General features: G+C 34.7%; 1 protein-coding gene across 1 annotated transcript in view; it reads right to left on the bottom strand.

The window, feature by feature from the left end:
• LOC150079403 (polycystin-1-like protein 1) overlaps positions 1-13,211 on the bottom strand; it is a 445,550-nt gene that overhangs the window by 39,798 nt on the left and 392,541 nt on the right. The window contains exons 39-40 of the mRNA XM_090383053.1: positions 9,959-10,099; positions 179-313 (exon numbers count right to left, since the gene is read on the bottom strand). Coding sequence (XP_090239179.1) covers positions 179-313; positions 9,959-10,099 — 276 coding nt within the window. The remainder of the gene's footprint in view (positions 1-178; positions 314-9,958; positions 10,100-13,211) is intronic.

The following is a 13,211-nucleotide window of genomic DNA, read 5'->3' as shown; positions in this document are numbered from 1 at the left end:
ACCAGTGTATATATATATATATATATATATATATACACATTTTATGTAATCTTTAAGAATTCTACATACTTTAATATCATATATGTATACTATCATTTATTTCAATAGGCATTGTAATTTGAAACAACTGCCTTACTGTACTATTTATTAATCAAATTATACTAGATTACTTAATTACCTGTAACATTCCAAGTTCTTTCCAGGCTTTCTTAAAGATATTACTTGAGTGACTGATACGGCTGTGAAGTTGAATGTACTGAATCCAACTCACCAGATGCATAAAAAACAGCAATCCTATTTGCCCTTGCAAAACCTTAATAAAATAAACAAATAAATCATTATTTAGTTTAACTTCATAAAAAATGCAAAGTTGTTGTGATCATGACTAATATCACATAGAAAAGTGTTAATTACCAGTTCAATAGTAGTAGTGGCATGCGATGCAAGAAAGCAAGTGTATGAGCTTATGCACCATCAGCCAAAAAAAAAAAAAAAAAAAAAAAATATCACACCATTCCCTCCAAATGCCTGTCCAGTCCCTCCTTAAATTTATTCAACCTATCAACTTCCACAATGACAGATGGAAGTTTGTTCCAGCAATTAACCACCCGCTGGCTAAAGGCAAATTTCCACACATCTATTCTACATCTGTCTTTTCTTGATTTGAATTTATGCCCCCTTAGGTTCGTAATCTGAACAAGTGGAAGGATCCCATCAGAATTCAGTGTGCCCAACCCATTCAAGGCCTTATATACCACAATCAGATCACTGCGCAGGTGCCTAGTCTCCAGCCACTGCAATTTGCAGAACTTAAGCCTCTCTTGGTAATACCATTCTGCTCCAATTTGTACAATAGTCTTCCATGCGCAACAGTGTCAAAAGCTTTCCTGAAATCCTTCTTGTTGCCCTTCTCTGTACAAGGTCAAACAAATCTACATCCTTCCTAAAATGAGGCCTCCAGACCTGTACGCAGTACTCAAGGCGTGGCCTGACCATTGCCTTATACAGAGGGACAATCACCTCCTTTTCCCTGCTAGCAAAATTCCTATATATCATTGACAAAACCCGATGACCTGCCCTGGCAGCCTGTCTGCATTGTTCAGGAAACTTCATATCTGACTGCACAATTACTCCCAGGTCTTTTTCATTTTCTACCACCTTAAGTGTAGTACCACACAGTTGGTACTTTTCTCTCGGGTTACTTCTACCCATATGCAGTACTTTGCATTTGTCAAGGTTAAACTTCAGTTGCCACTTTTTAGCCCATCTGCCCAAATTATCTAGATCCTGTTGCAGTAGCACACTGCCATTACTGTCATTAACAACCCTGCCAACCTTTGTATCATCTGCAAACTTCGACATTAAGCCTGATATACCTGCATCAATAACATTGATAAATATACAAAACAACAGTGGACCCAACACCGAACCCTGTGGGACTCTACTAATAACATTATTCCATGAAGAGCAGCACCCATTAATTACCACCCTCTATCTTCTCCCACTTAACCATTGTAGCAACTTACCTTTAATACCATTCTGCTCCAATTTGTATAGTCTTCCATGTGCAACAGTGTCAAAAGCTTTCCTGAAATCCAAATATATGATATCAAAATTATTTTTTGCATCCAGTTCCTTTGTAACCACATCATAATAACCAATCAAATTTGTCAGACAAGACTTTCCCTTAACAAACCCATGCTGTGTCTGAATTATTGCTGCAGTGTTGTCTAGATGATCCTGCAATGCATCTTTAACCAGCGACTCCATTATTTTAAACAGAACAGAAGTTAACTGGTCTGTAATTACTCGTGTCACCCTTCGATCCCCCTTTGTGAATTGGCGATACAGTTGCACATCTCCAGTCCGTGTGGACCTCCCCTGAGTCCAAGGAAGCTCTCATAATTATGGCTAAGGGTTTGCTTAGTTGCTTTGCCGCCTCATTTAATATAACTGGATAGATCCCATCCACAATTTTAGTGGTTTTAATTGTCTACATTCAGACTTACCTTAATAGTTCTGGAAGTAATGAATTATGGGTTCAGTATTATATATTCAGAACTGATCACCTCAGATTCCATTACTTTAACAGAACTACTAAATTTCTGAATGAATCCAACATTGATATCCTAAATGAATACATTAATATCAAAAAAGAACTACAAAGGTATTACAATCAAACTAATGGAGAATGAAAATAAATGACTAATTTAATAATAACAACAATAACAATACTTTAAAGATAGGTTTATTTAGCTTTAAGTTTAAAAAGTGCTTGAGTAGGAAAAAAAAAAAAAACTTGTTTTTTTTTCTCTCAATAAACAAAGATAAGAAATAACAATTAGGAAAAAAAAAACAGGGATAACCATAAGATTATAATAACACAAATTAATCAATGCAACTACTTTTAGTAAACTATCAAGAAAAGAAAACAACAGATGCTTAGTAAAACAAATTTCTCTGTTACCACAGCTTTGCTCAAATGCAAATCGCTTGTAACATATCATATGCATTGTATGTGCTGTAAATTACTTTGTATATTTGAAATTGTATATTGATACCTGACATTGTGTACAGATTGTAAATAGAATGATTACGGTATTGCTACTGAAAAATTCCTCCTCTGTAAGGCTTCGGCTGTTTTGGAGTAATAAATAAATAAATAAAATGAGCGAAAAGAGTAACATTTAGACCTTCAGCTAAGTAAAAGTATGTTCATTTCATTGGAAGGTTGAGAATGGCTGTTTTATGTTAATTTAATTTACAAATGACACTTCCAATCATAGTGTTGAGTACATGTTGGAGAAGCAAAAGAAATAATAAAGTAAATGTGGTAATACAAGAAGTTGGATATTAAAACGTAGGGAATGATAGGTATTATATTCTAAGCTACCAGCACTGTGTATGCATAATGCTGAATTTTCATGCACTTGAAAATGGGGGGAGACTAATAGTGTCACATTTTTTCATTACAAAAAAGAAATATGATGCCATGTTATTGTTGATAAGCCCATTCAATATATCTTCTGTTTCTTCTTTCTAAACAGAAATAAGGGAAAAAACATAGGGAAAGGGCTTTTGAAAAATAAGATTAAGTAGGGATACCGGAGAACAACAGTTTCTGAAAATGCTGAATACTGGATTGAATTAGAAATAGTTTGAGAATGGCAAATTTGTACTCCTTATTCTTGCTTATTGTGCATGTGAACATGAACCTGGTAAAAAGTTTGTAACATGATGTTCATTTATTAAAATATTTCATGTGTATAAAGTTTATTTCTCAATATTCTCAAGTCTTTTTCATTATCTACAATCTTAGTTTGTTGGTGCCCAAGTGGTGTATTACTGCTACCCAGGTGTCTTTTTCTTTTTTTTTTAAATTTGTAAATGAAATCATACCCACTAACATTCTTTAACTGGTTATATGATATTTTTTGTGTAGAATTTAACAGATGTCAAACAAGCAAAAGCATCTATCTTTCTTCTAGGCAATTCCCATATGGCTTCTAATCTCTCTGTAGAGCTTTGATTTTACTGGCTCACAAAAATACAGATGCCACACAAGCATCTGTGGTTCAATTGTTGGGGATCGGTGACCATAAATTCTTAAAATATGCTAAAAAACTTTATTATTATTATTAGTAGTAGTAGTAGTTTCTCTCATTTAATTTTGTTCGATATTTTTTAATTGGATTTAGTGAATCATTAGCATTAGCAGAGGCACATGATGCAAGAAAGCAAGCTTATACAGCATCAACCAAAAAAAAAAACCTTCCCATTTCACTGATCCATTCATTCCAAATGTTTGTCATAATTATAGATCATCATTTTCAATTCAGTAAAAACAAAAAGGATCACACAGATGCTATGCTAGTTTTTATTAAATTGAGGGTGTGAGTGACAGAACCTTCAGCTGCCATTTCTCAGTCCATCCAAATAATTTATTTAGATCCAGTTGAAGTAGCATACCCTGTCCACCACTGCATCATCAACAAACTTAGACATTAAACTTGAAACAGTAAGGAGAAAAGAACTACTAGGATAGCTTATGGGGTTTATATCAATGATATAGATAGGTGGGCCACATCTTGAATACTTCACCTAGATCTGGTTGAAGTGCTTAAGGCTTTAAATCAGTGTTTCTCAACCTTTTTTTTAATTATTGCCCCCTAAAGGGCTTTGTCAGACAATTTTTTTCCCTAATCATCCCCCATGAAACTTTAAACAAGAAAATACTTTATACTTACTCCTTTTATTCAAAGGTATCCCTGAGCCTGATGGTTATTAGCTAAAAGTTCAATGATCGGTACAATGTTAGTAAGTTTAATTCTAATATCCCCTCTTGAACATAATATCAATTCTGTTTCTTTCCTTTGTTAATATTTTATTCACTGAACTAAAACCGCTTTTGCCCATATAAGATGTAGGAAAATAAATAAGAACAGTAATTTGGCCATTTCAGACCACATTGTTGGATAAAGAATTTTAGTTCTTTTTGATCCCCACAACTCAACCATTCTACTTTATATTTGCATTCTTCATAACATTTTAATTCAATCAGTTCTTCTTCTTGAATTTAGCATTAGCATTAGTTGAGGCATATGATGCAAGAAAGCAAGCTTATACAGCATCAGCAAAAAAAACTTCCCATTTCACCCATCTAGTCACTCCAAATGTTTGTCTAGTTCAGCCTTAAATTTATTTAAGCTATCAACTTCCACAACAACAGATGGAAGTCTGTTACAGCAATCAACTACCTGTTGGCTAAAGGCAAACTTCCGCACATCTGTTCTACAACTGTCTTTCCTTAATTTCATATTTCACGCATTGTTTTAGACTGTCATGCACTGGAAAATCACCCCCGTCAGTTCTCCCGTGAGCCACAGCACTCTCGCTATTCCGTGAACGCTGCTTTGCTGCTCTAGTCTGGGTCATGATTCCATTAAGTATAATTTAATTAACAATGAATTTTAATGATTAATTGATAATACTATAGTAATTGAACAGATTTCTAATACAGTGCTATATTTTCCGCTATCTAGTTTTACGTTAACCTTACGCTATTCCATATCGTATAACAATGGCGGAAAGTTACAAACGTAAAATCTATGGGCACTGAGTATTAACTTTCAAAATTGCTATCTAATTTCAAAAATAAATCATGGAGCTTGGCTAGAACTATAAAGCTACTTATAGAGAATAATTTATTAAAACAATTAAGTCAATAAAACGACTAAATATAAATGAAAACATAGCGTTCGCCGGAGCTGCAAAAACTTGGTCAACGTGGTAATAACTTTGTGGAGGTTAGGAGATGAAGGAAATAAAAGTTCTCCTACAGTACCTTCAGTAACTCCGCCAATTACAGGCTATTAAGCTAAGATTCACTAAAAAACCCAAAATCACATCCAATTGGATCTAACATCACTGGCTTCACTTCAAAAGAAAATAAATCTATTTTTCATTTCATCTTTTAAAGGACACAAATGATCTGAATAATTCTTAAGATCATTCTCAGTGATATTAAAAATTATTTCAGCTGATTCTTGGATACCATTAAATTGCTTTCAAATATTTCCAGTTTTTCAGTGAAGGCTTTTAATATGCATTTGCAGTTCATCACCGTAATTAATTAATTTTTAGAAAAATCCAAGCCATATAGTATAAGTTGTTTTTGCGTTTGCCGATCTCCTTTGTTAAATCTGTGTCTCCCTTGCTTTCTAAAAAACTAATTATCATATCAAAAAGGTTTACAAATCTTGTTAGACACTTTCCTTGAGAAAGCCACCTGACTTCTGTATGTAAAAGAAGCCTCACATACTGTTCTTCATTATCAACATAAAATGTTCTGAAAAGGCGATCATATTTGCTATGTGACTTTATTTTATTGATGGTTTTAATAACTATACTGAGAGATTGATAAAGAACTGGACTAATATTTTTTGCAATCAGGAATGTTGGTGCACAATGCAGTGTATTGCAAGAACTTCACTTCGGACATACTTCCTTTAGGCGAGCTATAAAATGTCTTCCAACCACGGATTAGCATCACAAGTGGAACAGGATACCAAATTTTCCAGTGGTATTTGTTTTTCATCAAACCATAATTTTACAGCAGCAAAAATGGATGCTCCAGTACAGTCAGTTTCTATAGATTTTACAAACATCTCTTCTTGCAATTTACAATCATCATCGAAATAATGAACATATGCCATTAGAAGAGCCTTATTGTCAGTAACTGTGAATTCGTCAATCTGAATAGCAAATTTTTTCGTTTTTAGCTTGTCAGTTAGCTGCTTTTCAATGTTAACTGACATTGATTCATTGCTCAATAGCAATGCTTTTAAAATACTGGAAGGATTTTGATGCATCACTGTTGAAATTACAGTCTCTAATGCAGGTCATATAACAGTCTCAGCAACTGTATGAGCACTACCAGTTTTTGCAATGATTTCTGCAATGTTATAAGATGCAATCATTCCATTGTCATTTGTTTGTGTGTTCTTCTTAAATAAGAAAGTAACAGTGTTACGTTGCTCAAAATTCTGTTTTAAATATTCAATATGTTTACCAACATTATCACGATGTTTCCTTTTTAAATAATCTAAAAGTCTTGATAGTTTCATAGCCTCATTTGAAAAAGAACTATTAAATGTGAGATGCTTTTTTTTTTTTTTTTTTTTTTTGTAGTTGTTGGCGCATCGGCTTCTGTGGCCATAATGCACCTCCCAAGGTTTTTGCAGTACTTTGATCCAAGCCCGAGACCTTTGGGTTGCCAGGCAGGCACTTTACCCACCCGGCTAGCCCGGTCGGCATGTAAGATGCATGGGCTGTCTTCAGTCGAATGGACTTTCAATAAAACCATAAACTAGATATCGATCCAGATACTGTTGACACTTTTTCTTTCCAGCACTTGACATGATTGATGATAGGTTGAATAACTACAAAGAATTAAATAATAAAATATGAACTGTTTTTATTTAACTCTCATAGCCCATGTCACTCACAAAAGCACTGTGGATCAAAGATAAACAACTTCCACAAGGAATCAATACTAATTGTCACTTAGAAAGTAGAAACGATAAACTTAAACATTTCCTCATCCCATCCATGCCTCATATATTGACCAATGAAACAAAAGAATAAATAAATAAACCACACCCACCATGCCACCGCCAAGATTGCAGCTGTCAGAAAGGTGCAAATGGCAAGGATTTTGGAGACATTACCTCTGAAAGCACTTAGGCATTTAACTGAACCCCACTATCTTCCTTTTATCACAATTTTTCACTCACTCCTAATATAATATACAGGCAGTTCTCACTTTACGAGTTTTTGCTTTACGAGTTCCTGGGTTTACAAGTTATTTTCCCCAAGTATCAAGTATGAACATTAATTGCAAAAAATGAATGTTAAACTATTAAACATTCATAAATACCACATTCCAAACCACGTGCATAGCTATACAATACAGTGTACCCCGCTTTACGATATTAATCAGTTCCAGAGACACCACCCTATCATTAAAATATGGTAATGTGAACCCAATAACACATTGTTTTTTGATAATTAATTTCAAGATCTTGGAAGTTGAATTTTTGCTGTATAAATAAGCATTTATCTCTCTAAAATGTAATTTTTAAGGTCACGAACGTGACCTTAAAGCCATATAGAAGGTCATGAGCGTGGTTTGTAAATTGTATTAGTTACCAATTCAAATGCACTACACTTTCATCGTTATCATATGTTCCATTATAAGAATCAATTTTGAATGCCTTTGTGATATTTTTCTAAAGCACATTTCTGGAGGTCACGACCATAAAACAATAAAAACAATTTGCACTTTCTGGTTTATTCGGCTTTTCTGTTACTGCAATTATAAACAGGTAGTAAACTGCATCTTCTTGCATTTGAGAAAATACCGATAGCTGCAGTTGTGTTAAAATCTTCAATCGTATAAATAAATTTTCAGAATCTTCTCTTCATTCCTTTTTTTTTTTAAGCTTCGTAAATTTGTTACTCCACGTGAATCATGTTAGTTGCAATTTCTGTCGGCCATTAAAAAATGCTTATGCATGCAATCATGAAATTTATAATTAAAAGAGAAGATTATCTTGGAAACAAACACCTCTTGAAACATTTCTGAAGAAGACGATTCCTTGTGCAACAAACCAACAAGTGCTGAGCCAATAATGAGTGATCAATGAGTGTGCATTTAGTCAATGATGATAGTGAAGAATAAACATTCTTTAACATTTGTAAGTTGTAAATAATTTATCTATTATTATAATTTGCTTGATTTTACAGGCTATGTTTTCATTTCTTTGGATAAATCAATCATTGTTAGCTAACTAATTTCATTGTTGAGAACGTAACACCTATTTTTAACCTTATGTCTATGGGAATTAAATTCCCACTTCATGAGCGTGCGCTAGGAACGAATTAACTCATAAAGTTGAGAACTACCTGTATCTATATGTTAAAATTCACTTGTCTCAGGGGAAAGAAAAGCCCAATGAGAGAAATTAAATGTTAAGGAATAAGATGCCATCAGGTAGGGTTGACCTTGAGGGCTACAAACCATTGTAATACCTATTTTTTTTGGGGGGGGGGGCAATATTTCTCCCATTGAGAATCCCTGCTTTAAATTGATTAGGTACACGAAATGCAGATAGCATCCTTACTCTTTCTTGGCCAATGTTGCAGGATAGACATACAAAAACTTGTTTTCGGCCAGAGAGTAATTAATCGACTAATAGATCTTTGGACAAATGTCTATCTCATGTTGTAGAAATGGGTAACGTGAATAAATTTAAGGAAGTGGGTGAATGAAGTGAGTAATTTTTTTTGTTTGTTTGTTTGCTGATGCTGTATAAGCTTGCTTTCTTACCACCACTAATAATAAGAATCAAACCCTTTGGGACCCCATGCATAACATTAATCCACAAAGAGCTGTGACTATTTATAACTACTTTGTCTCCTATGATTTAACTTGCCCTTAGTGTCAAATTGCTCCAACTTATACACCAATCATTCATGTGGGACCTATAACAAAAACTTTAATGAAATCTCAGTAAATGGTTATTCCTTCTATCAAATTCTTTACTAATAACCTAACAGTGGGTAATTACACAAGTAGATGATCTTCCTTGGCCCAGAAGTCAAACTTGACAGGGCTAAGATTATTCATTTCACCCTTTCAAGGCCTTAAACCCTGTAGCCTGAATCCAAGGTTTGCTTACATCTTTTGCTGCTTCCTTTAGTATAACTGGATATATTCATTAAAAATGGAACCTTGTTCACTTTTCTTTGTTATAATTTCACTTCTAGTCCCACGCAAATGCAGAATATTTATTCAGCAATAATTCAGAATCATTGACACTTTCCACAGATTTGCAAAAGTCTCGGTTGATGCAATGCTCAGTATACAGTATGCAAACTGAACATTACTCTTGGATAATCTGGCAACTTTGGGTGCAGTTTCTGTACAACATGATTGACTGGAGACTTGTTTTGGAGCTTTCCACTTGCTAAATGGAGGTCCTTAGAATTTTGAAAATCTTCTAAATCCACCTTCATATTTTTTGAGCTCATTTTCATGGATGTAGAAATCATTCTAAGATGCAGATAGTAATCTCTATCAGTTTCATTTATACTTCTGTACTATCATTACTACATGTTACCTTCCAAAACATACATGCATAAAATATGCTTTAATCATTAGTGTCCCAATATTTTTAATAAACATATGTATCAGTACAAATTATTTTCTAATGTGCTATATAGTAAAATAAATAATACAAATCATAGGATATAAGTTTTTTTTTTTTTTTTAAATCAAGCAGTTTAACTTGCAGGTCCAGTAATATTGTGAAAATATCACCATGATGACTTGTAACATATCAGCTATATAGATTTAATATGTAATAAATGAACATATACTATTAATACAACCCACCTGATCCCATTCTGCTATATGCCTCAGATCAACATATGATTTCTGGTGATATTTATGAAAGAGTTGTATAGCATTTCTCACCAGATTGAAACGATGAAGATAACATCCAAGGTAAAGAAAAAAAATTGCAATAAACAAGGCCTACAAAATAAAACAAAAATTAAAAAATACTCTTTTAAAAGCATGAACAAAATCATTTAGAACAAGTGACTTAATCTAATGGCATTATTAAGATTGGCCATTACTACTATATCTCATAATCATAAAAGGAAGGCCATTTTTTCAATTCACATATAAGAAACTGCACTCAATTAATACAAATGGGAAATTAAATCTATGGTGAAAGAGCACAATGTATTATGAGATATTCTTGCAATACATTACCAATGTTAATTTTTCATCTATTGCTGATCATAAGCAACTAGAAGATCCAATATGAATTTAATGGAGCTTTTACTCTCTTATTCTATTGGTTTGAGAGTTTGTTATCCTTGAATGAACAATTCAAGGATAACAAACTTGTTGGGAAGAACAGGACTTCTGCATGACAGAGGAGAGTAATGTTTCTTAAAACAAATTGTATTGATTGATGCAAAAATAGGCAATAAACATTTTTATTATATAATAAATATTGAGGGACTAACTACATATTAAAATTTCACAATGAGTTGCTGGACTATGGTGCAGACATTGTTGCTGTGCTCATATAAATTGCACTTTACAATCACAAGTGTAACTTTTTTTGACAATATATATCAATAAAGTAGCATTACAATTAGCAGTGGAAAATGATGCAAGAAAGCAAGCTTATACAGCATCAGCCAAAAAAGAAAAAAAGACCTCTCATTTCACCTGTTCATTCCCTCCAGTAGTTCTTCCTTGAACTTATTTAAGCTATCAACATCCACAACAGATGGAAGTTTGTTCCAGCAGTCAACCACCCACTAGCTGAAGGCAATCTTCTGCATGTCTATTCTGCAACCATCCTTCCTCAATTCGAATTGATGCACCCTCATGTGTGTGATCTAAGCAAGCGGAAGAATCCCATCAGCATTGAGCTTGCTCAACCCTTTCTTTTTCTTTCAGTGCCATCTGAGTTCAGAAGTCAGCGATCACTTTTTGATGAAAACACTTTTTTTTGAAAACATCTAAGGCAGCATTAGAGTAAACCAATTGGTAATGAAATTTTTTATGGATATGATGCAATTGATGTCCCTTCCTAAATGGCAAGAATGATGTTAACTCAGTCACTAACGTTGATTCGGTAGAGTAATTTCATACTAAGATATGGAAATGATGTCACTTCCTAAATGATGCCTTCCTAAAAGGATGAGGAGGAACAAGTTCAAACAGGCTGAAATTGGTGACATCTTTGTACTTCCACTGCTCAGTAGCAGGCTCAAGCCATCTACTTACTCTACAGAATCAGCATTGACGTCATTTATGTCGTTTCCTTTTCACATTTTCGTCAAAGATGTTTTCACATAAAATATCTTTTGTGCGTACGGGTACACACGGACTTTTGAACTACTTTCTATCTTCGGCCCATCTGACAAGTTCTTTGAACTCCAGTCCCTTCCATGTCTTGATGTTATTAATTCATGAGGTTTTCTGTTGCCCAACCTTATATCTTCCCCTTCATCCTCCCCTCCAGGACCACCGACAACAACTCGAACTTCATAGAAAAATGCATTTAAATTATCAGGCGACATAGAAGCCTATGGCAGATATAAGCTAGTCTGTAATCAAGTCACAAAGGAGATCAGACAAGCGAAGGCAGATTAGAAGAAATCTTTGGCAAAGGATGCTAAGAAAAACAGCAAGGACTTTACTTATATAAACTCTAGAAGGAAGGGGATAAATCAGATTGGTCCACTTGATAACTTGGTTTGATTGTTGATGACCCTGCTCAGATAGCTGACAAACTGAATGACTATTTTGCATCTACATTCAGACAGGAATTCTTTAGGGAAGGACAGAAGCTTATTAAATTGTAACAGGGAGCTTAATGATTTGGTAATAATTGAGAGCAAAGTGGAGGAGAAATTATTGAAGTTAAACAGAGTAAAGGCATATGATGCAAGAAAGCAAGCATCAGCCAAAAAAAACCAAAAAAAAAACCCTCCCATTTGACCCCTCCATTCGTTCTAAATTCCTGTCCAGCTTAGATTTAAATTTATTTAGGCTATTAGCTTCCACAACAAAAGATGGAAGCCTGTTCCACCAGTCAACTACCCGCTGACAAAAGGCAAATTTCCGCACATCTATTCTAAAACTATCTTTCCTCAATTTGAAATTGTGCCCCCTCAGGTTCTTAGTCTGAGCAATAGGAAGAATCCCATCAGCATTCAGCTTGCTCAACCCATTCAAGGCTTATACACCTCAAACAGATCTCCTCGCAGGTGCCTACTCTCCAGGTGCTGCAATTTGCAGAACTTAAGCCTTTCTTGGTAAGAGCACCCCTTTGTTCCCCTCACCAATCTTGTTGTCCTTTCTACTCGTTCTAGCAACTCTACGTTCTTCCTAAAATGAGGCCTCCAGACCTGTAAAAAGTACTATAGGTGTGGCCTGACCATTGCCTTGTATAACAAGATAATCACCTCCCTGTCCCTCCTAACAAAATTCCTATATATCATTGCATTGACAAGACTCCATGACCTGCCCTGGCAGCCCGTCTGCACTGTTCAGTGAACTTCACATATTTGACTGCACAATTACCCCCATTCTTTTTCACTTTCCACTTCCCCGAGTGTAGCACCACACAGTTGGTAAGTTTCTCTTCAGTTATTGCTACCATATGCAGTACTTGGCATTTGTCGATGTTCAACTTCAGTTGCCACTTCTCAGCCCATTTTCCCAACTTATCTAGATCCAGTTGGAGTAGCATACTGTCTCTACTGTCGCTAACAACTCGGCCACCCTTTGTATCATCTGAAAACTAGGACATTAAACCTGATATACCTTCATCAATATCATTGATAAATATACAAAAAAACAATGGGCGCAACACCGAACCCTGGGGAACTCCACTAATACATTTGTCCACGAAGAGCAGTGTCCGTGTATTACTACTCTCCTTCGTCTCCCACTCAACCATCTCTTTATCCATTGTAGGAACTTACCCTTAATGCCATACCTCTCCAAACTGTACAGCAGTCTTCCGTGTGCAACAGTATCAAAAGCTTTCCTGAAATCCAAGTATATGATATCAAAATTATTTTTGACATTCAGATCCTTTGTGACCACATTATAG

The sequence above is a fragment of the Mastigoproctus giganteus genome, chromosome 10 (assembly GCF_048544385.1).
Source record: "Mastigoproctus giganteus isolate SK-2022 chromosome 10, ASM4854438v1, whole genome shotgun sequence".
Lineage (NCBI taxonomy): Eukaryota > Metazoa > Arthropoda > Arachnida > Uropygi > Thelyphonidae > Mastigoproctus > Mastigoproctus giganteus.
The sequence above is the reverse complement of the archived record's forward strand: the minus strand, read 5'-3'. Positions and strand labels throughout refer to the sequence as shown.